The following is a 25,877-nucleotide window of genomic DNA, read 5'->3' as shown; positions in this document are numbered from 1 at the left end:
GCAACTTTATTAAACTCATTTGTTAGTTACAACAAAAAAAAGAAAGAAATCATGGTTGGCCCATATTGTTCTGAAAGGCATCATAGAGAAAATGGCTCTAAATTTTCAGTTAAACTGTGAGTTCCAAGTTGACTGAAGTAGCTGTGACTAAAATAAGACTGGTAGGTCATTTATTATAATTTATGATACAGCAGGAAAATATGGAATTGCCAAAGTAATGATCATATGGCGCTCCAGCTAGATTCAATTGGTTTATCCACGTTCGATATCCCAGCACCAAAAAATAAAGTGTTTGAATTCTAGTAACTTTAATGGATAGAACTAGAAAAGAAAGTGGAGTCTGTAAATCTTTCTCTTTTTATGTCCTAGGAGATATGAAGTGTTTGTGGACTGAAATATTAGATAATAAAAATACAACCAACTAGCATTTTAAGGATTTCTACAATGTTGGTCTTCTCATTCAAATTACATGCAAACTTCTCTGAAGCAATAAAAATGGTTTTTAGGATTTGAGTGAAGAGGTGATCTATTTGAAAATATCATGTAAGTTGTCCCTACTTTTTCATTAGTCTGTAATTAAATTTCAGATTTATGTTTTTCTTCATTTTAAAAACTCTTTTAGCTTACCAGAGACTCTTATTCCTTTGATATTTTAAGAGACTAGAAACATATTAATATATTATATTATGCAAAGGTTAAACACTCCAAAATTTGTCTTTTACTCTGGTTGTGATAGACAGTCATTGGAGAAGGATAAAGTGATTTGACCTATGTAATGTCATTTGCTGTGTTGAGTATTGAAAGACTGCCAGGTTGGATATAGGAAGATCAGACAGAAGTAAAATGAAGTAATGTAGGAGGAAATTTATAGTGATTTCTATCAGTGTTTTAACAGTGTGTGTGGTGAGCTGTGGTCAGATTCTGAATCAATGGGCTGGCCAAAAAAAGTCTATTTAGTTTTTTCCATAAAATAAAAATCCCATTCTTCATTCTCACCAATAACTTTATTGATTTGGATATTTTGAGTATGTTGGCTATCTCCTGCTATTGGCTTCTAGTGGGTAGAAGCCAGGGGTGCTGCTAAACATCTTCCAATGCACAAAACAGACTTATTTGTTTACCCACAGCAAAGACTTATTTGCACAAAATGTCAATAGCACCAAAAACTTCACAAACTGCTTTTGACATGTTTGATCAATCACAGCACCTTCTCCACATACTGCACAATTTTTTTGTACATTTCAGTTGCATTTTAACCTTTTCTGAAATAATAAAGCATANAAAATCCCATTCTTCATTCTCACCAATAACTTTATTGATTTGGATATTTTGAGTATGTTGGCTATCTCCTGCTATTGGCTTCTAGTGGGTAGAAGCCAGGGGTGCTGCTAAACATCTTCCAATGCACAAAACAGACTTATTTGTTTACCCACAGCAAAGACTTATTTGCACAAAATGTCAATAGTACCAAAAACTTCACAAACTGCTTTTGACATGTTTGATCAATCACAGCACCTTCTCCACATACTGCACAATTTTTTTGTACATTTCAGTTGCAGTTTAACCTTTTCTGAAATAATAAAGCATAATATGCCAAAAATGTTGCTCATCTTCTTCCCTCTTCAGCACTAATATGGCTGCACCAAAATTTACCAATTTTGATATGTTTTTTAATGCATGCTGATAGGACAGCTGTCAAAATACATTCTAACAAAATTGTTTTGAATGAAGTTAAAGATAACTAAGCACTACTAGTACCATTACACTGAAAAAAAACCTAAACAAACTTTTCGGCCAAGCCAATATTTAAAAGCTAGAATTAATAGTACAGACTCACAGTTTGGCTGTGGAATATGAGAGAGAGGGATGCAGAATAACTTCAAGGTTGTTGGCATGAAAAAACAGAACAATAGAAACGCCATTCACTAAAGTGGGGGGACTGGAGAGAAGTAGGGGTTTTGGTGGGATTGTACATATAGCTGAGTTTTAAGACTTGTCAAACTTGAGTTTCCTTTTACACATATATGTGGCAATGTGTCATACAGTACAGCTCACTATGACCTACACAAGCAGAGTCCTTACAGAAGACAGAAACTTGGGAGTTGAATAGAGAATAGAAGGTATTCAAAGCCATCACACCGAATGTGATCAATAAGAGAATGTGATCAATACACTCTAACATTTAGAGCGTAGGAATAAATCAGAGATAGGGAAGAACCAGCAATGGAGTCTGAGAAGGAGATTGAAGGAGGGAGGGAGAGAAGAAGGAAAAGAATGGGACAGAGAGGGAAGAAAACAGGAAAAAAGAGTATAATGTGCTAAATGTTCTATGTAGACATCAAGTGAGAAAATTGTTTTAAGGATAGAATTATCAATTGGCTAATGTAGCTGATGGGTCAAGTGAGAATAACTTTTAGCTTTAATGCTGAGGGTGTCATTGGTAATCTTCAAAGGGCAACTTCAGTGGAATTTATTCAGATCAAATGGGAGGAATTGTAGAGGCAGGGAGTGTACTTTGCTGTAAAGAAAATGACAAATTCGGAAATGATAGAGGGAGGATTAGAATCATAGTGGGTTTTCTGTTTTTTGTTTTGACACTGTTATAGTAGGAAGAAATATTCCATTTTTATGCTGATGTGTAAGATCCCACAGAGAGGGGAAACATCATTTGAGAGAAGATTTCTGGGGAAATTTTAAATTGTATGTTCTATTTCGGGAAATTCCGAACCCATCCAAGGTAGCAGGTGATAAAATGCTGGTCCGGGATTCTTGTAACCTCACTCCTGAGTCTTTATTTTGCCACATTCTGACGAGTTTCCTGTCAGTACGACATGGTAGTCTGAATGGTAAGATGAAACCTTAGAGAAAGGAAGTGAATGGATTCTGTAATTGCTCTTGAGAATTTTTAAAGAATTATATGTAAGGAACTGGATTGTACTGGCATCGTTAAAGACATTTTAGCGCTGGTATATTTTATATCTAATGGAAGACTACTGCAAATGGGGTTTTTATGATCTGAATAGATTGAGACCATTTCTCCATTCCCCTTCTTTCTAAGTGTTCACTGAAAAACATAACAATAAAATCCAATGTGATAGATATCTGTTTAATTATCCTTCTACTTAAATGCATTATATAAACTCTGCAGACATATATGCTGCCTGGTTCTAAAATAGTCAAATAAGGCTACTTTCATGAAGTCAGTGTTGCTGGTTTGAGATCAGCTTCTGAATTTTAGCCATATGGGCAACTTTAAAAAGCTGACAGATTTATAGATATAGATATATCTCAAATAAGATAGTGGTCTTCAAGTCAATTCTTATTCCTTCTCTGAGACAATACATCCAAATAATATTAATGGGAGTAATATAAAATACAACTAAACCTTTTATTAATATTGTCTTTTTAACATGATATATTTTTTATTTAAGATGACATGAATTATCCACTAACCAAATGCATAGTTGTTTCTGTATAGTCCTAAGTTAGAGAAATTTTTACCTTACAATTATTCCTTATATATTGTAGATATAAGACATTAACAACTTTTGGTTTGTTTGTTTGCTTGCTTTGTATTACTTTAAGAAGAAACATAGAGGATATCTTCCTTTTTAAGAATACTCATATGTAATTTTATTTTCTTACCTCTCCTGTTTCTATGGGTTTAACTATATGTAACACAGTGAGGATCATCATAAAAATGATAGTAGCTAACACTTATAAAATTCATATTACCTGCAGGATAAAATTTGAAGAACTTTACATATATTAACCCACTTTTTCCTTTTGATAATGCAATGTGGTAGCTATATATCATATTATATTATCTGGATAAATCATGGGTCTATGCAGAAATGAAAGCCATATCTCCATTTTAAATATACAAAGAATGAGACACAGATCATTTAAAGAATATGCCTAAGGTTATACAGGTAGTAAATGATGAAGCCTGATTTTACAACATGTTCTTGATGAAGCTCAAGAGCATGACTTTCAACTGTTACGTTATATTGCTATAAAAAACAGCCATAAATTCATAATTGGTTCTAGAATAAGATTTTAGATGAGAGATTCTGGGAAGGGTTTGAATATTGTTCAAAGGGGCAACAAGAAATTCGTTGCGCAGCATCAGAGACTGGAGCTGCCACCGCCACCTTATAACCAAGAGGAAGGACTGTGGCTGGCTCGATGATAAAGGCAAAGGTTAAAAGTAGAAGAACTTGAGTCCATGCCATTGCTGAAGCATCGGATTATCCAGTCTTAGAATAATCACCCATCTTCCAGCAATTCTGTTATATGAGATAAGAAATGATTCTCAGGGTTCAAGTCAGTCCTAATTACATCTTCTATTTCTTACACAAATATATACCACCAGATGAAGGGGGAAAGGCTTTAGGCTCCTCACGGTCAGTAATTGAATCCTTGGCACTCATAAAAGGGTGCCAAGAGAGGCAAGGAAAAATTTAAAGGTAAATAAGATTTTTGATTTGGTCTCTGTCTTTGAAGGCAAACTATAGAGATTCTTGTTTCTAAACATACTAGGGAAATTAAATTAGTCATTTTTTTCTGCTCTACTCTTAAAAAAACAATTCTTTGTTTTCACCATTGGTCATCAGTCTTATATTCTTTCAGTTATATTCAACTCTTCTTTATTTTTCATCCCCTGAAGAACATCAGCAAACAATGGTTACAAACAGAGACCCTGAGCTCAGACTGATAGCATTCAAGTTCAAGCCCCCAACCTCACCTTCTGCCAATCACACTGGAGCCAGAGACAAAAGGAAAATTCAGTAAAAATGATCCTGTCCTCATTTAAAATTTTGATATTTTGTCATCACAAATCTTTGCATTGATTTAGAATATTTAACATTGCATTAAAACATTATGTGTTTTAATTACTGAGTTTTTTAGAACACTTAAATTTTGCATCTAAGGTTAGTTCTTTATTCATTTCAGGCTGGTCCTGGTGCTTATCTCACATAATAGCTGTGTGACATTCAGAAAATCGACATTCACCATGTCTGTACAATTCATTGAAGCCTCTGCTTTTCCAAAGTCACTATACTAAATCAGGGCCCCACCTCCTCGTGCTGGTTGTCTCGATACTCAGTCTGCTCATACTCCAATTTATAATATATACAGTTATGAAAAACAGCATATATGGTGAGGAAAAAAACCCAAAGAATTCTGTTTCTGTTTTCTGGACTGTGAAATGACAATAGGAGTAACAATACATCACAAGGTGTTATGAGTATTATATGAGATAATACATGACCTGCCCAGAAAATTTCCAGTCATTATTAATATAATGAGAACAGTTTTTATGACATTGATATAGCCTGGCAGCCAAGGAGAGTGGACTGGAATGTGTGTGCATGAACAATAATGACTTTACTGTACTAGTCAGTGGGGGCAGTAGATGCCACTGAGTGAGCATGCGTACTGTGTGATTGTCGCATTCAAAATGACTGAGTGAATAGAGAAACTAATCTGCATCAAATTTTGTGTTGAGCTTGAACATTCCTCCAAGGAAACTATTCAGATGATTCAGAAGGCTTTTGGGAATAATGCAATGGGTGCATCCCAAGTAAAAGTGTGTCATAAATGCTTCAAAGATTGTCAGGAATCTGTTCTGGAAGGCCTGCAACAAGAACACCTAAGGATGTTGACCGTGTATGGACTGAAATCAATAAAGATTGGTGACTGACAGTGTGAGAACTGGAAGCTGATCTGGGGATTCCAAAAACTACTGTGTCTGAAATTTTGATGCAGGATCTTGGCATGAAATCCATTGTGGCAAAATTCATTCTGTGGCTTCTGCTACCAGAGCAGAAGGAACATTGTGCTGCAGTTGCTGATGACTTGATTCAAACCACTACCAATGAACCACATTTCCTCGAGAAGGTCATAACCAGAGATGAATCCTGGGTCTACCCAGAATTGAAAGTCTGGTCATCTCAGTAGAAGTCTCCTGGTTCTCCACCCCCAAAAAAGGTGAGGCAAAGTTGCAGCAAGATCAAGACCATCTTAACTGTGTTTTCTATTCAAAAGATGTTGTCCAACATGAATAGTCCCCTCCAGGTCAAACAATGAATAAATACTACCTCAATGTTTTTTGGTGGTTGATAGATGTTATATGACTAAAAACAGCCACAGCCATGGGCAACTAGTGATTGGCAGCTTCACCACAACAATGTATCTGCTCATGCATCATGTCTGGTGCAGAGTTTTTTTGGCAAAACTTCAAATCATCCAGGTGTCTCAGCCCTTCTACAGCCTAGATTTGGCACCCTGCAACTTCTGGCTTTTCCCAAAACTAAAATCACATTTGAAAGGGAAGAGATTTCACACAATTGATGAGATTCAGGAAAATACAACAGGGTAACTGATAGCGATTCCAACAAGGATTTTTGCAGAGTGTCTGGAACAGCGGAAGAGACACAGGGAGAACTGTGTGAGGTCCCAAGGTGCCCACTTTGAAGGGGACTGAAGCATCACTGAAGCATCATTGAAACATACAATGTTTCTTGTATCTTGTATCTTCTTCAAAACGTGTCTCTATTTTTTATATTGTATGGCTGGATACTGTCTGGACCAACCTCAAACATACAAATCACATAGCATATTGCATGGTAATTAATAAATGTCAATGTGGAGAAACAAAGACTGTCTTTGAATCTTGAATGATTCAAAGGCTTTTCCCAGTTTGCTAACTTTTACTAGCGGCTTCCCCAACCCTCAGCAGCAACCTCTATGTAGGGACTCACCTGATCTCAGAGTCTCCAAATGCTGTACAACTGCTATTTCTGGTAAGTCCTTGGGTATTTGGTGCCTAAATTCTGACTGTATGGTATCCAGATAAAAGGCTGCTCTCATGCATTCCTTACCAAACAAACGAGCAGCTAAGGAAAGGTCTCTACATCTGACTGTCAGCATCTGTCTGCACTCCATGGGTCCATGGGACGGCAGAAGAACAGTCATCTTCTGATTCTGCTAATGAGTCTCTGACCGCACAGAGAAGTAATTTCCTGCAAGGTTATTTACACAGCTACTCGTTGTTGGCCCTCATATTCTAACCCACGATTCCAGCCCCCAGTGCCTGCATTCAACTACTTTGGTTCTTTTCTCGCAGATCATGTATTTGTCTGTTTTTCTTGTTTTGTATTTTTCTCATTTGTTTGTTTTTTGCTTACTATTTATGCTTAGCAAATAACTTCTGTTTAGATCATACAAATTTACTGAGTGATATGTGTCAGGCAGTAAGCCAGGCAATAGAAATATTAAGATGAATAAGACTTTTTACCTTTGAGATACTTATGGTTTGATCAAGAAGACAGAAGTTTCAAAAGTACAGTATAATAAATGTAAATCTTAACACTGTCAATATCATCATAAACTAATATTTTATAAAGAAATACTATGTTCGTTATTTAACATTCCAAGTTTAAAATATTCTACCACTCTTTCCTGTATTTATTTACTTATTTATTCATTCATTATTTCACCTTAATGTTTATTCAAATGTTTATTGAGCTTACTTTATGCTAAAAAATTATAAGCATTAGAAAATAAGTAAAATAGAAAAGCTATTCTTACAAATTTAGCAAATCACTAAAGAGAGATATTAAATAATCACATCTAATTATATATATGCATATATATATATACACACACACAACTTTGAGGAAATATGAGTAAAGAGTAAAAAGGGTAATGTAGAACTGTAATAGAATAACTTAATTTTCATTGAAAGTTCAAGAAAGGTTTTTTTAAAAAATAAATTTAAGTTATCATTGAAAGATATATAGTAGCTGGGTAACAAAAAGCGAGAATTAACATATATGATTTATAATTATATCTATGTATGTAGGCAAATTTGTAAATACCAGTATAATGTCTAATTTGCTTAGGTTCAAATGAGTGGTATAGAGCACCAATATCATACTTTTAGATTTTTTCACCTTGAATCGACCACCAAGAAAACCTGGGGTCCAATTCAGATTAACCAACTTTTTATTTTGTAAAAAAATAAATAAATAAGTAAAAACAGTAACAGAAACAATATCTCTGTTATCATAATGTAGAAATAATTCTAAGACCAAAAATGTAAGAACAATATAATTAATAACATTTCTTTTAAATTAATAATTTTTTTCTCTATTTTTCTCATTTCATAAGAAATCCAAAACCTTTAATTAAGGTCTGGGAATTAGTGGACTACAGAATCTTCTGCTTCCTTGAGATATTTATAAGCACGTTGGAATTATATAATGAAATGTACCCTTTTAGGTTTAGTGACCAAGAGGACCAAACAGTCCTGGAATACTGAACAGAAAATGTGGAATATGAGATAAGGCTTGAATCAGAAGTACACAAGTGCCAGCTATTCTTGAAAACTCAGTGTACATGGGAACTGATAAAGTCTAAAATGGTGCAGTTAGTGCTCAGTATATCAAGTCTCCCGAAATGTGATAACATATTCATATATATACAGTCACACAGATATCTCCATACACACAGACACACACATCCATATAAGTATGCATATATACATAACTATTAAATGTTAAATTTATACATTCTGATTGACTTTGGGTCTTCCTTGAATCATTTTACCCCTCTAAACTTAGCCTGACAAACAGTGCACCTGTGTAACTGGGCTAAGCGCCAGGAAAAAAATCAGGGAAATTAATTTCCAAGAGCAGTAGATAAATGGCATACCTCATTAGAAAATCTATTTAAAAGGCACATCAGGAGATGTCTGCAAGACTTTCATAAGAAATTGATGCTTCCTACCATCATCTCCTTGCTGGCTCTCTTCTCAAATTACTGATCTTACTTCCTGGTAATAAGATTCAAATTCAAGCTACATTTAATGAGTGCCTCCTATGTGCCGGGCATGTATGTTTTATATAGATTAGCTTACCCAATTCTTATGAAATTGTTTTGAAATAAGTATGCTTTTTGTGGAATGCATGCAAAAATTATCAAATGTGCTTTGAGACCACCTGATAAGGCCATATATTGATTGTTTTCCTTCTTATAAATAAGGATGCTAATAAATTACAATCTTCATTCTTAGTCAAGAAAAGCCAACGGTTATAATAATTTCCCCCTGTACATTCTGATTCTGACCTAGAGAGAATTCAGAACATCCACTAATGCCTAAGTTTGTAGCCATTTCTTTAGAAATATTATGTGTTTGCATGCATTGCTTTGAAAAAAAATGGTCTCTTTATAAACAAAACAAAGAAGGTGTAAGGAATTTCAAACAAATCACACAGTTTTGATCCTGAAGAGTTATTAAATTATCAGGGCACCCCTCTGATTTCTGGAAGGGCTTTCTAGTGAGTTGCAGAAGCTTGGGGACAAGACCCCCAGCAACTTTTGTGACCCCCTAGACTCAATATTAAAAATGCAATGTTGTACTGCCCCTCCCTTTCCACCCCTGCCACTCTTAATTTGGAGTTTCCAAAGACATTTATCTTCCTGGTGAGAACTAAATGCAGAGTGGTAATATCTGGGCGATCAGACCTCTTGCATGGTGCCTGTTGCCCTGAAATAAATATTAGTAACTATTTACTTCACTTTCACAGTATATCTGTTTTGAATAATAAACTATAGTCATCCTACATGTTAGCTTTGTGTGCTGTCAAATCACTAAGCTGGAACTACATGTCCCAGAATTCCTTTACAAGTCCTTCCAGGTTAGTTGGGCTCAGGGGAAATCTGTAGTAGTTTTGGAAGGTAGAAAGTGATTAGCCGTTGTTTATTCTCCAAAGGTTGATGTGGGGCAGGGGCTGTTGCAGCGCATGCACATTATCTCAGACACGCTGGCTGGCCCTGACAAGTGGCAGCAGCCAGCAGCAGGTCTTCCAGTTTCCGCTGGACTGCCTCCTTCAGTCTACCCCAGTCCTGGCCAGGGGCCTGTGAGGATTCCTTGGTGAAGGCACCGATTTATCCTGCAGCTCGTCCACATCATCGTAATTTGAGGTGGCGAGAGTCAAATGAGGATTCCAGTTGGTCCCATGGCGTTCTAGTTTTCCCTTAGTCTCCCCTATTCTATTTCCATCTGCCCTTTCCAACGACTGGGTTCAAATGCCATATCCCAAAATTTGGCCCCTTGGCATGTTGAATATATTCAGCTGAAGGAATTTTAGAACTGGTACGTACTAGAAATATTTTCGGACCTTCCCTGAAACAGGTCATAAAACCCTCATTCGAGAGGTACCCTCCTTCTACCTAGAGCAAAAGGGCATTCTTATCCCCCGGAAATGCCCAGAGGAATCAAAGGATTTGCTGTTTGTCCTAATTTACTACATGTACCTCATACCCTTTTTTGTTCTATCACATTTATCCACCACTTTTTACTGTTTATCAAATCCAGAATAAAAATGCTCAGGTTTAACTGTCTCTTAAGGTCTTCTTTTGCTTATGAAGTTTCCAGTGTAACATAACATATATCAAACGAATCTGAATGTTTTTCTCTTTTGTTAAAGGTGATCTAAGCCAAAATGTAGAAACGTAGAAGAAAAAGGTACGTGTCCTTTCCTACACCAAATTCCATCTTGCTGATTTCCAACCCAGCCCAGACACATTACAACAGCCTTCGTAAGCCGTATAATAAAATCCCCTATTCATCATTACTCATAGTGGTTCTACTTTGAACCAGCTCAGACAGATATATCATAGCATTGTTTAAACATTATATTTAATAAGATAAAAGGTAGGTGAACTCTTTCTAGTATCTGTTTTGGTGTCCTAAAATGTGTCTAATTTGATAAGAATCAAAGTCACAAATTTTGCAGGCCAGAAAGCAAAGTGCTATCTGCATTTTACAGACAAGGGAATAGAAGTTCCTACTCATGGTAGCTTATCGGCTATAGAGCTGTAGCGTGACCCCAAGTCTTCCGAAAGAAGCATGTCAAAGCCAGTTGTACAAGGGCCTCACAAGCAGATCATGTACAGGTTAAGTTAGATTGATTCAGAGGAGAAGGAATGGTGAAAGTCACTCAGAGGAGAATCATTCTTATCAATCCAATATAGTGTGTGTTTATAAACTCTATTTTTATTTCTCTATGAGCAATTTGTAATGCCTTCAAAGACTTTATCTGCTTTTCTAAAGTGCTGGGAGTGATTTAGAGGCCAAGGACCGCTGCCTTTACTCTTTGGTCACTAGGGGTATTTCCAGTGTGACTTCCTCTTCCACTAGCCTTGTTTTTTAAATGTTAGCAATGTAGATTTCAAAGGCTATTATGTACTACAAAATACCATCATTATAATAATATCAATTCCTAACAAATGTTTGAAGTGTATCAATTAAAAATAGTATTAGAAACATAAAAGTACCATTTATATTTGAAACTCTTATTGAAGCAAGTGGTTTTTTTTTTCTGTGAAGAATCAACATAAAAAATGCAGGCTTGAACTAAATAGAGCAAAGAAATTAGAATTTAAATATGAATGGATGTGTCCCATCCAACCAAAGATTAATATGAGTTTTTCGTATTACAATTATACAAATTATTTGAACTTATATTCTTTAGGTTCCAGAAATTGATCATTCAAATTTCACTCAGCTAAAAGTATTCAAACTTCTTATTTAAAGAATTTATACATTTCTTCTTTAAAATTTTAGCTTTGGGATTATTTTTTTATTTCAAATCTATTAGTGAATAATTTATCTTCCTAGATGTGGCTTCATGAGTTATCTCAACACATCTCTTTCTCTTTGCAACTATTGTAATTGCAATAACTTTGTTAGCTGGAGTATTGTACAGCACTTCCTTATAGGTAAGCACTTTAACTAAAGATGTGAAATTAGTGAAGTCATTTTTTAAGGTGAAATGCATAGTAGCCAGCCTCCAAAATGTCTCTCAATGATCCTTGCATGCTTTTATTCATACCCTAGTATAGTCTCTTTCAAGATTAAATAAGACTAACCAGTGTAACCAAAAAGATAGAAATGAAAGTGTGTGAATTCTAAGTCTAGGTCATAAGAGGCATTGAGGCGGCTCCCTGCCTCTCTCTGGAATCACTCTCTGGAGGAAGCAGCTGCCGTGCTGTGAGGACACGGCAGCACTAATTAACAGCTATGTGAGTCATTTTGCCAATGGTTCCACTACCCCACAAAATCTTTCAGATGTCTTGCAGCCCCAGCAAATATCTTCCCTGAAACCTCAGGATAGACCCTAAGCTGGAACAAGGCAGCCAAGCCATTCCCAAGTTCCTGACCCACCGAAACTATGTGTAGTAAAAAATCATTATTTTTGTTTTAAACCACATACTTTTGAAGTAATGTATCATATAACAATGCATAATAGTATGAAACATAACAAATAGCATTTCATCTTATAGATGTATTTTATTTTTACATCCTAATTTTATTAAACTTAATAATTTATAAAGTTGTTTGAAATTGCTGGACTAGTTGAAATTAAAATTTTATGGCATATTGTTTCTTCATAATATAAGAAATTATTTCAAAACCCACATGTCAGTATTATTCATTTCTGCATGCAATGTCTAGCAGGAAACTTACTCTGTGGCAGCACTCATGTAGAGAAATATGGAAGACAGTCCCTTCCTGGGGTAGTTAAGTTTCAGAGTGAGGTAGATAAGTGGGCAGATTACAAATACAATGTGTTAACTGGTGTAATACAGGTGTCCATAAGGTATGAAGGAATATAAACACAGTACAGAGAATTCTTCTTAGGAAGCCTGAGAATGTTTTACAAAAGAAAAGGTAGATCTTGAAAGCTGAATGAAAATTCTCTAAATAGAAAGTTGAGAAAAGAGTCTTTACTGGGATAGTCATATTTATACAGTGTTTGTGCTAAACTATATTTTGTTCTAAGTACTTGAAATATAATCACTTATATAATTCTCTTTATCTTATTACTATTATTACTTCTTCTTTGTAGGTAATGAAACTGAGACAGAAGGAGACTAAGTGACTTCTCCATATCGCACAGCTAAAAAGTGGTAACATCTGGATTTAATACCAGGGAAATCCAACCCCAGAGTTCACATTTTTAACTGCTTTAGCACAGTTTTGGCTATCTAGGTGGGGCTAGGAGAGAGGAACTGTATAAGCAGAGGCATTGAGAAGTTGAGAGTATGTTTTTCTAGAGAAAGAAAAACAGGGATGAACAGTAGTGATATGACTGAGAAAACAAGAATTAAATATAGAGCTAAGTCAAGGACTTAAATATCATACTAATCATTTTGTACTCAGGCAATAAGAAGTCGTTGATGGAATTTATGTTGTATGCAGATACCTCTGGAGCAATGTTAAATGTGAGAGACTAGAGGAAGGAGACCAGAAGAAATGTCATTAATCCCCTAAAAAGAGAATCAAGGTCTAACGTATAGAGATGGAGATGGTGGTAATAAGAGAAGGANTCTTAGGAAGCCTGAGAATGTTTTACAAAAGAAAAGGTAGATCTTGAAAGCTGAATGAAAATTCTCTAAATAGAAAGTTGAGAAAAGAGTCTTTACTGGGATAGTCATATTTATACAGTGTTTGTGCTAAACTATATTTTGTTCTAAGTACTTGAAATATAATCACTTATTTAATTCTCTTTATCTTATTACTATTATTACTTCTTCTTTGTAGGTAATGAAACTGAGACAGAAGGAGACTAAGTGACTTCTCCATATCGCACAGCTAAAAAGTGGTAACATCTGGATTTAATACCAGGGAAATCCAACCCCAGAGTTCACATTTTTAACTGCTTTAGCACAGTTTTGGCTATCTAGGTGGGGCTAGGAGAGAGGAACTGTATAAGCAGAGGCATTGAGAAGTTGAGAGTATGTTTTTCTAGAGAAAGAAAAACAGGGATGAACAGTAGTGATATGACTGAGAAAACAAGAATTAAATATAGAGCTAAGTCAAGGACTTAAATATCATACTAATCATTTTGTACTCAGGCAATAAGAAGTCGTTGATGGAATTTATGTTGTATGCAGGTACCTCTGGAGCAATGTTAAATGTGAGAGACTAGAGGAAGGAGACCAGAAGAAATGTCATTAATCCCCTAAAAAGAGAATCAAGGTCTAACGTATAGAGATAGAGATGGTAGTAATAAGAGAAGGACTAAGCTGTCACGGAGCACGGTGACTAATCAAGTGCCCAGCAGATTTAAAAGATGACTTGCAGGTTTCTTTTTGTTGAGAATGGACAGTTGGTTAGGTCATTGCTAGAAATAGAAAACTGGAAGAGGAAACCTCACATAGAAGATGTGCTTAATAAACACTTCCTAAGACATAAAGTAGTAGCAATACAGAGGCTATTTTTTTCCTAATCAGGTGAACTGCCAGTAACATAGGCATTATTCATCGCACTTAATTACAGGATCCAAGAAAGAACCCCCTACTGTGAATTAGAAGTTTATTTTATACTTAAGAAATCTAATCTGGAAGTCTAATGGGTAGCTGTTCATTTTGTAAAGTAAGAACAAATCCATTTCAACAGAAATTTCTGTAATGCACTTTTAAGTTATTTACTTTACCAATATTAAATTTACATGTAGTTATTAACATCTATTGTAAACATTACAGAACTATATTTTATGATGATATTTGGTTCTAAAATTTAAGTAAATTAAAGTCTAAGAAAGGAAAGGTAAAATATCACAGTCAATATGGTCTAAAGGGAAATAAAATCTTCTAGAGTAACATAACTAATTGTTTTTCATTTAAAATTCTAAGTAACAATTTTATATTATGGACATTTCTAGTATACATTCTTTTAAGAGTATACATTACACAATATTTAGTACAGACTATTTGGAGCAGCGGTTTATGGCTCCGAATGAATAGCCTTTTTTGCTTTGGTTGATACCATGAACATATTTCTACCCGTTAGCATAGATCATTCAGCCTAGCTGCTAACGGTGCAAGTGGGCAGCATCATTCCAACTGCATCTCCTAGTCAATAAACCCAAGTGATGCAATTTTATAACTTTTCAAACTTATATTTGTATTTCTTTTAACAGCCATTGTTTGGCACATAGAGTAGATCCTCGATATACAATTGTTTAATGCATAAAATACCATAATGAAAAACAGAGGGATGGTGAGTATATAGAATAGAACTTAGAGTAATTACAGTTTCTGGGTGTGACTGATTCCACCACTACTGAAGAAAGAAAGTGAGGGGGCTAGGTAGGGGACGGGCGGTACAAATACAAAGAAGCCCTTTAATAGGTTAATGAAATGTTTTTACTTCTGGTAAAAAGCAATAAGCAAAAACTCATTCATCTATTCATTTAATATTTATTGAATGCCTGACTAATTCCTTCCTTTAAGGAATGCACAGTCAATAGAGCATGTCAGATGAGAAAATTGATAAATATAATTTTTAAATGTGAAAATATTTTAAACAAAAGGATGAAAAATACACTCAGAGATTGAATTGCCATAATGAAAATCTACCTTCACGTGTGTTTGTCCAATTTTACTCCAAAACACAAGGACATTCAAGATATAATAGCTCATTATAAGTCATTTTTGGAAACTCCTTTAAATAACACTCTTATTTTCGGGAACTCAAAATAGGATGTTTTGATAGGAGGAACAAGGAGTATGTCTGAAAAGGAAGTTTGAAGCCAGATGGCATATGGACTTAAAAATACTTTACCCTATTTTCCCTGTGTCCAAAAGCTTTTCATTTCATTTTATATTACCTACTGTAAAACTACAAATTACCCTTTATTAGTGGTTAATAAAGTTGCAGTTCCAAAACAAAGTATCTGCCCAGTCTTTTTAATCATTATGAAATTGTAACCTTTAGCCTCTGTTCAGTTCTACAAATAAGAAAATCTATTTTATTTGAAATACAGGCAAAGAGGAAAAGTAGAAGGAAAAGCAAAGAAGGAAACTAGATTCAGTGACCTAAAATCATGTCCGTTGGGTGCTTGATGTACCACATTAAGAGAGGGTAAAGAGAGAGACAAAGCCAGACTGGGGGAAACTCTGTTTCCACTCATTTAAAAGCCAAATTTCATAGATCTTACCTGAAAAGTTTTTGTAGTCCACTAAATCAAACATAACAACAGCAACAGCTGACCACGTGATTATCAGAGCAACGACCAGAAGCCAGGCTGCCGGGGAGCTGAACGTGGTCACTATGTCTTCTGTGACTGTCCTCTTCAGCACTTTCCCAGGGGATTTGGGCACAGATCCATTTTTGTTGTCTATAACAGTGGTAGTCGTGGATGCGTTTCCTAACCAAATAAATAGAAAGAAGAATTACAAGTTAGAAATTCACACCAAATGTTAGTGACAAAATACTTACATGTTGACAGATTCTGTAAGTATTTGTAAGTTGTTTAGGCTATTTTCTACGATAGGACACACCTCTTGAGTGGCAGGGCCACACCTCACTGCCCACGGACACATTACCTCTTCCGAGCATTTTTCCTCCTCCCTGAAACCCACACACTCCTTTATGGCCAGCACCCCATAAATGCGGCCATTTAGACCACAAGCCTTGCCATCAGCTTGAATTTATTTTTGTTTCTCCCTTACCTTCTCCCGTGTCCATTGCCATCATGGGCAATGAGTTTTGGGGGTAAGTTGCTCTTTTATACCCTTTTTCTTTATTTAGGCTCATTGTTAGGCTGAATGCAAACAAAAGAATCTACTCTGGGAACCAAAACAGTAACAAAATAGTTCAAATGGATGAAATTCCTTCTAGATATCCTGGTTTTACTGCATAACTAACGTTTTTACTGAGGCCATTCTTTATTATTGGTGAAGGGGCACAGAGATCTAAGAAAATAATGTGTATTATATCCAGTAACTTTTTATTGCTGCTTTCAGGAGTCTGCATGTTCATGACTGAAGACATTTTAAATAGAAAGAATAGTAAAATAGATAAATAGGCAATCTTTTATAATTTCACTACCCAGAAACAACTAATACACCTTTTTTAGATTAAAATGGTAAACCTGAGTGCATGTTTTTAAAAGACTAAAATGCTAATTGGTAATATCAGTAGTATAATGACTTGATTAAGATTTTTAAATGACTTTAGGTAAAAATTCACAATACTGACAATGAATCTCCTTTCTTCTCTGAAAAACTATGTGAATATATATCCCAAGTTCATGAACTCAATTTAGTTGAAGTGATAGCAAGATGGAAAAATACCTTTGAAAATAGGTTTCACAGACTGTTTTTGAGATGGTGTTCCAAGAAGGAAAAATTAGAAAGCACTCATATCATATCCTCTCATTGATTTTTGTACCAAATTCCCATCACTTCTAATGGCAGTTCCGAAAATGGATGAATGATAGGACTCTCTGAAATGTGATTTAAGACCCAGTGAATCAAACCTCTGGAATAGGGATTTGCAAAAGAGTAAGTGAATTTTAAGTGGTTAGGAGAGGCCCACCTGAAAGTTGATATGTTGCTAATCTCCAGTTTTTGTGGGTTGTTTTGTTTTTTAACCTCTGGAAGACTTCCAACTGTCACTATACAGAGAACACTGTAAGAATTACAGATTCACTTCAGTGAACTGAGTATTAGAGAGTATTTCTGTAGACAATATTATACACACCTGCATGGTATCTTGAAACTGAAGGAATAAATTTACTGAGATTTGATACAAATTAACTGAATTCTGGTCACATTTTTAAAAGACAGAAAATTTAAAAAAATAGAATTTCTAAATAGTTTTCCATTTCTTGATCAGAAAGTAATGAAAATTTAGAGTTTAAATATTACTTTATATCTTTAAAGACTTGACTACATATATGAATTCCAAATTTTATTTCACCTTGTAGTCCTGCCAGAGCAATTATGTTAGCACATTTTAAATAGATAAAAATGAGAGTTAACTGTAAATGATTTAAAAAATATTTTCATACTTTCTTTATCTTCATATCCTGAAAGGTTCTACTTAGGAATAAATCAAGAAGACTCAAAGGTGATAAAAATATATTCTGAGTCTCAACTGCAAAACCACAAGCAATTTGAAAGTCACCTTGCTTAAAGTAAACTATGTATTGCCTTTGGTATGAAATATACTAAGTCGTACCTTTCATTTTCCATTCAAATTTACTATGCAAGTCATGGAGCCAAAAAGAATAAAACTGAAGAAAAAGAAATTATCTTCTCTGATAACTGGTCAAGATGAATGCAAAGAACAGCATATGTAATCTGAGATTATTTAATGTTTGACAAGCACTTGGGGGATGACAAGAGCTAGTAATTGACATGGCGGGGAAAACGGGAGGAAAATACCACTGAGTCATCTAACACAGGCCATGCTTCTGGAAAGTTGATGTCTCAGAATTGGAGCAGAGAAGCTAGGATATTCAACAGCACTTTCCAACCCTGCTTTTTAATTTCATTGGTTCTGATTTCATAAAAAGTATTTTGCCAGCCAGAAAGACAGAATCAGCTTTGAAAGAAGCTGAGATCTGGCTGAAAGGCCTTGTGATTCTGTCCCAGAAAGTACAATGAATGGCTCATGTAGTGGTTCCAAAGACCAGCTTTGCAGTCGGGTTATGCCTGGGAGAATAGATCACGAGCATCCTGAGAGGAGTCACTTGGCCTCACCATGCCTTATTAATCAGATGAGGGAGCTGCCAGGTGCACTTTCCCATTAGGATTCCTGTGGGACACTGGCAATACTCTCTCTTCCAGGATGTTCAAAGAGAGCACCTATATTCTAGATTGGGATAAGTAAAGTACTGTACCCCATTACATAAAAGCATTAATTCTGAATTTTGTTTTTCACTAGGCAATATGGTTTGTGGAGTACCCTAAAAGTATATCTTTACCTTCAAGAATTAGAGAACAAAGGAGACTGTATATTATTATGATATTATAAAATATGTTTTTATTCCAAAAGTGTATTAAGAATCTAAGTCTCAATTATAAGGAAGAATACTCTTTGGTAAATACTTTGAAGTATGCCAAAAGATCCATGCAAAATAAGAATTTTGAAGAAAGTACTGAAATATCTTTTGACAAATATAGTTAAACAGTAAAAAATCCATCTTTGATTTACATATTTTATTATCCTAGTTTTTGCACAATGCAAATGTATTATTTACATAGATATTTATGACAATTAAACTATGTTTTTCTACAAGTGTATGTAAAATTAATGAAAATAGATTTTGGGAAGCAAGATAAATCATGGCAATTCGCAAAAATAAATAACCCTAGATACCCTAATGAATAGATAAGATAAGGTACCTAGATAGAACATAAGAAATGACCTAGAGTAATTTTTAGAAGACTCTAGATTCTACACACATTTTTAAAACAATACTACTCATTTTCAAGGTAAAAATTGGTTTTGTCTCAAACCTGAAACTGATCCCTCTCCAATTTTAATGAAAGCTCTAAATTATTACTTTTTCTCCCAGATTTTGTGGGGTGTGATTATTTTAATATTTCATAGAAAAATTTGGCCATCTAATCTACCTGCTGAGGTAAAAAAGATATATACCTATTTTGTACGTTATTTAACATTTACTTCTGCTCATCCACTCTGCCTACTTTTCTAGCATGTGAATTTTTTTTCTAGTGGTGAGACTAGAAGGTGAACAATGCCCTAGTTCCCAGCAGTAGGAATGGGCCTTCAAGACAAGCCTAGTCATTCATAACACTACCTTTTGCCTGTGACAATGAGGGGATGGGGCAATCAGGGACTTCCACATCTTTTATGGGACTGATTGAGGATACTCTCTTTCTACAGGGGTTGCTAAGCTGGTGGGGTCCATTAGTGGCCATCTGGCCCACTAGCTGGACAGTCTGCTATGAAACAAAAAGCGGCAGGATCGAGGTACCTATAGGTAGGTCCATGTGGCCAGCTGTGTTGAGAGTCAGGTTTATCTCTGGACTTCCCAATTATGAGAGTATATAAACTGCTTTGATTTGGTTGAGTTTGCACTACCAGCCATCATGAGCTCTGACTGGCCCTCTTGCTAGAAAAGTAAAAAATATTTTCCTTCAACCGTTGTATCATGAGGAATGATCAGCCAGAGTGATCTAATATACAGCTTCTTTTAAAAATTATTTTCATTTTAGAAATAAAATCTCAAATTTTATTCTTTTTTCTTAAGTGGCTGCATTGTCATGATTCTAAAAAAAAACAGATGCATTTGGGATTTGCAAAGTGAATTGTTGACATTGAGGTGCTCTTACTGGAAAGAGCTTGCTCTTGCTCTTGCTCTTGCTCTTGCTCTTGCTCTGGGTGAATGAGAGTCAGAAACTCTCTCCCTGGATGGTGGTGCCACTCTGTGATCTGCTATCCACTTTCTAGTAGTCCTTACTGCAAAGTAATAGATGTCTCTTCTAGTATCACCTCCTCTAAGCACAGTTTTCCTCCACCTTTTCAACTTTCATTTTCAACTTAGTAGTTATTCCCCATTCAGATACTAGTTTTCCTACAAAGAGCAAACTGAATTTAAAGGTGGAGAACAATAAGGGGTGTATAACTAGAATTTATTTTTTAAAACAAAATGTATTGAACTAACATAGTACATGTAAAATGTGTTGTTTTGCCAATCTAAACTTGGCAAGGATTCCTGATTATTTTTCCATTAAAAAGATAGTTCTGTTAAAACTTCATTGTTAAAAATCCAATTCCTCTTTCAAGAATCACCTGAAATGCCAACTCTATAATGATATATTCTTAATCTTTTTAAATGAACACTGTTGATCTTACCAGTGATGCTGCCACATTGTTTCGATGATACAAATCCACAGACAAAATAGACTTTTGTGAAGTCCTCTGCTTGTTTTCTCAACAAAGCTCTATGTCAGAAGCAAATCATCTATTCTTTCATAGTACTTAGCAAAACACCTTTTACACAGAGAAACCCAGTAAATACTTACTCTAAAGTGAAACTTCATAATGTTTATTAAGGGGGGTCAGCTAAAAACAGTGTTATATTAGATAACCTCAGTATTTCTGTATATAGAAGGTTGTTCATTGCATAGTAACATCTAACCAGAAAAAGAAATTAAATATAAAACAAAATGTATTTTTATGATATGCAAAAAATGTTGAGATGAGAGCTATGTTATATCTGTTCAGGTACACCTCAATAACTAGTGGGAAGCTTAGCTAGTCAGCATAATTAAGGCTACCACAGAGGAGGAAAGAATAGTAGGATAGAGAGAAAGGTATGCAATGTCTTTGACTGAAGAAAGCATATATTTGCTAAATAAGGTCAATAATTTAGCTGAGATACTCCTCACTAATGAAACAGTCAAAACTAACCCCTCAGATGTTATTAAGGCAGTTAAATCTCCAAAAGTTTTTTAAAAAATCTGTCAGCCAGGTTTCTATGGCCAGATTAGGCAGAGTAACTGAGTAGATGAATATGAGCGCTGATGATCAATTTGCAAATATGTGATGATGCATTGCCTTAGTTGGCTTGGGCTGGGCTGCCATAACCAACAACCACGGACTCATTGTCTTAAACAATGGGCATTTACGTTTCACAGTTCTGGAGGCTGCAAGTTCCAGCTCAGAGTGCCAGCACAGTGGATTCTGATAAGGACTTTTTGGGGCTTGCATATGGTTAGCTTCTTGTGTCCTCACATGGCAAAGAGAGAGCTAGCAAGTTTCCTGCTGTCTCACTTTACAAGGGAACTGATTCAGGGTGAGGACCTGCCCTCATGACTTCATTTAAATTAAACCTAATTATTTCCCAAAGACCCCCTCTCACAAGTGTTATCTCGATGGGAATTAGAGCTTCAACATGTGAGGTTGGGAGGGCGTAATCCTGTTCGAAGAATGCATATATCTATTTGATTATTTTAAATTGCTCAAAAATAATATTAATCTATTTTAAGCTCAATAAGCATAGCTTTTTTTAATAGAGCTATTGCTTTCCTGTTAACAAATAAATGAAAATCATGGCCATGGTTCCTTCCCAGTACATGCTTAAATAGCAAATCAAAATGTCAGTGGGAACTACATATAAAGAAATAGTTTAGGGATGAAAATTAATCAACAAGACTCATGAGATAACTCTTTCATGACAACAATTTTGACAGATTCAATCAGATTTTTTTTTTTTTAGGAAAATAATCCATTCTCACTGCACGAACCCAGGAAGTCTCAAGCAAGATTTTGTGAATTTGCTGTTTGGGGATGGAATCTACAGAACATCTCCCAAAGTCCATGGATTCAGCTTCAGGCAAGTAGAAGTTAGACTCTGGTTCCTAGCCAATGTGATGTAAATTGGGCAGACACAGATTCATGGACAAAATTCAGCTTCATTGTACATAATTTTTCAGTATTTTTGTTTGGATTGACACATTTTTATCCTGGACCAAATATGCATAAATGAAACCCTGTACCTCTCCTCAGCAGCCCTTCTTCTGAACCTGCCTTCCTGACATTGAGTCACAAACCTTCTAGAACAGAAAAGGCTGGAGTAATGACATGATATTTTGATTTGGAAAAGAAAAAATACTGAACTGAATGCTCCAAAATTATTACCTTTCCATGATTTGTTGACTCTAATTTGTTGACTCTTTTTTACTTTTTTCCTTAAGAATTAATCATCTTCTGCCATACTGCCCCATACAGCGTCATAATCCGACCATTCTGGTGTCACCATAGTTTCCACTTAAGAAAGTATGACAGTCACACTCCCCCTAAAACACTCAATGTATTCACACTTTTTATGTAAATGTATTCAGTAATAATAAGGAATTCATGTAAAGTATCTTCTTAAAATTATACTCATAAAATGATGGTTTTCTCACATTGCCATCATCTACTTCCAGGAAATTTAAGAAAATTCAAGAACTAAGACTTAATTTTTTAAAATATGCTCTGGATAACATTTAGGCAAATGTTTTCTGAATCAACCTTGTTTATTTCTTGATATATTTAAGTATAAAGAAAACCAGGCCTGCATTTCCTTTTCATAAGGAAATTTCCATCCATTTGTTGGAAAAGATGTGATAATTCAAAAATTTAATATTTTTCATATGTATATGCATAAGAGCAAGGAGGGATGTGACTAATTTTATTGAGTATTCCAGGGGTAAATGAAATAAAACTTACAATGAAATATCCTATTTATCTTTGTATGTCTTTAATTATTAATAATATGAATTGACACTTTTATGGTTACTCCAGAATTAATATTATTGCTGTAATTGGATTGAAAACAAGTCCGTATAATTTTTATTTCTAATGAAATAAAATAAAATAAAATATAATATTTAAGAAGTTTGCTGACAAAAATATATCTACTTAGATTTGGGCACCATTATAATAGGATAGGGCTATACTTTGTTTAAGTTGAACCCAAATCTTCTTCGTTAAGCTATTTGTTTAGAACAGATCAGAGTAGTGTAGGCCTAACCTTCATCTTTCTAAATTGAATTCACACATCCCATGAAGAGAATACACATAGTGTATGAGGAAAATGCAGCCTGAAATTTAGAGAAATAAGATTTCCTGTGCTTTTTCAATAATTTAACCTATAGAGGAAAGAAAAGCAGCTTCCTCTGCCTTTCAAAGGGCTTCTAAATGAGCTTGAAGTTCCTTTATGCACTGCTGAAAAGAATGTTAAGGTATCCAGGGCCATATTTTAAAAATGCAAGAAATTAGGTAACCACAAATAATACTTTATACAAATATTTCTTCTAAGGAGTTCTCCGAGTTTTAGGGACAGCTGAGAAAGCTGCACACACCTACAGAGCCAGTCAAGAATTTTACTCCTCTTTGGTATAAAACAAGGAGTTAAAGAGAACAGTTTTCTGAGGTCTATTCATTATCAGAGTTTTCAAAGTATGTATATTGCTTAGTCAGTAACATTTTCATTCTTTGAATTGTTTGATAAATAGACCTAAAATTGGTCTTAAATTTTCTGTGAGAAAGATGCCACTCATTGGCAACTAACAAAAGGCTTTTTCTCTGGACAATTACAATTCTGATACAAAACAATTTTTAAAAGCAAAGATACAAACGAAACAATGAGTGACTGAACTCTTCTCATCTAGCTCCTTCACTGGCTGATTCTTACTAGGCAGAACAGCATCTTATTGAGTATTATGGAGATAAAATTATATTCTCAGTACCTCAAGAAAGAAGAAATAAATGGAAAATTAGGCTCTTGTGTTCTAAGAACCTACTTGGAACTTAATGTGAGGTGAATGTAACTTTTGCTATTTGTGTTGCAGACTGGGAAACAGGGCCACTTTCCTTACAGTCAGTCCAGGGTCAACTCTAGGAATCGGGACTGTCAGAACTACATGGAACAGTAAAATCCCCTATTCTATCATTTTACATAGCTCCTAAGAAAGGATTTTTCCATTGGCAGGCCCACATTCTGACATTTAGGTTGTTCAGAGCAGTTATTTCTATGGAGAGAGAATTTTCATAAGCTTTATTTGACTAAGCTTATTGAAGCAATACAACTGCATTAGGATCACCAAGCCATAGTGGATTCAGTAAAATAAGCTTTATAAAATTGTTCTTGCCCTAAAGCATGAGATTTTAGAAACTACTAAACAGCCTTCCCTTGAGTAAGAAACATAGTAACATCTATAAGATGTTTACCATCCAATGTTTATTTCTGTCTGAGCAGAAGAGAAATGAAAAACAGTTTAAAGATCTTTTCTTGCACTAAAAAGATCACTTTCCTATTTTTATTTCATAAAAAAGGAAAACACATAACCACTCAACTTTGCATATTTAACCCTATGGTTCTAAAACCTAGAGGTTTTTCTAAATATTCCATTAATTTTTTCCACATCGTACTTCTGATTAAATGTGCCTCTTGTAAATGATTCCACATATCATAAAAGGATTCAGATTATACAAAAGTTTTCTAAGGCAATTTTCAGTGAAAATTATAATTGTTAACATCCCAGCCCCCAAACCAATCACAATTACATTGCCTTAGGCTTACGTAGCATGTCCACTCCAGGGCAATTAAAAATTATCACATAAGACAGAAATTTTGGGAAAAACTCAGTCATTTCAGAAGTCACAGTGACTCTAAAAGAGCATTTGGGTAGAAGTGGAGGACATCATATGAGTAAAGTTACTCAAAACTTAAAGTAGTAAAAGGTTGATTTGTTATTTGGCAAAAAAGTCAAACACTAGCAATTTTCTAGGGCTGCCATAACAGAGGACCACAAATTGGATGACTTGAACAAAAGGAAATTCATTGCCTCAAAGCTCCAGAAACCAGAGGTTCAAAATTACTAAAGTGTTGGCAAGGTTGTTTCCTTCAGAGGGCTTAAGGGAAGGATCTGTCCCAGGGCACCATCTTTGGCTTGCGGATGGCTGTCTTCTGTTTGTGGGGCATCCTCACTGTAGGCATGTCTGTCTCCAGATTTCCCTGTTCCATACACATCAGTCAAATTGGATTAGAATTCAGGCTATGGACCTAATTTTAATTTGATTATCTTTGTAAAAACCCAGTCTTCAGAAGAAAAGTCACAGTCTGAGGTACAGGTAGTTAGGACTTCAACACAAATGAGGAGCAGGACTTGGGGGGTACACAATTCAACCCCTAAAAAATATTACATGGTCTCTTCACCATACCAAACAATTATCTTTTGAGAGTTAAGGTTATCTTATGAAATTACTATTAGCTTCAGTACAATAAAGCTTTGAATTAATCAAATTATTGAGGAATTCTGGGACTCCTCAAAATGACAATGTAACTTGAAACCATGAAATTATTCAAGAGACAGCATCCGGTAGTAATGCTCTTGCTTATTTTTCTTGTGCAGCTGGAGTGGGGCTGATTGGGAGACTTCATGGATTTCACCTCATTGGTGTGTGAGTCAGGCAGTCTCTGCAAATGTAAATCATGTGTGGTGATTTACACACATGGTCCCTCCCCCCTACGAGAACCATGGCCAGCTGA

At 35.1% G+C, this 25,877-nt stretch overlaps 1 protein-coding gene across 1 annotated transcript in view; it reads right to left on the bottom strand.

Annotated features, from left to right (window-relative positions):
- LOC118986735 (triadin-like) overlaps positions 1 to 25,877 on the bottom strand; it is a 98,284-nt gene that overhangs the window by 39,889 nt on the left and 32,518 nt on the right. Inside the window, exon 2 of the mRNA XM_037045833.1 lies at positions 16,020 to 16,229. Coding sequence (XP_036901728.1) covers positions 16,020 to 16,229 — 210 coding nt within the window. The remainder of the gene's footprint in view (positions 1 to 16,019; positions 16,230 to 25,877) is intronic.

This window comes from Sturnira hondurensis, unplaced genomic scaffold (genome assembly GCF_014824575.4).
Source record: "Sturnira hondurensis isolate 20B ecotype Veracruz unplaced genomic scaffold, ASM1482457v3 Scaffold0004474, whole genome shotgun sequence".
Classification (NCBI taxonomy): domain Eukaryota; kingdom Metazoa; phylum Chordata; class Mammalia; order Chiroptera; family Phyllostomidae; genus Sturnira; species Sturnira hondurensis.
The sequence above is the reverse complement of the archived record's forward strand: the minus strand, read 5'-3'. Positions and strand labels throughout refer to the sequence as shown.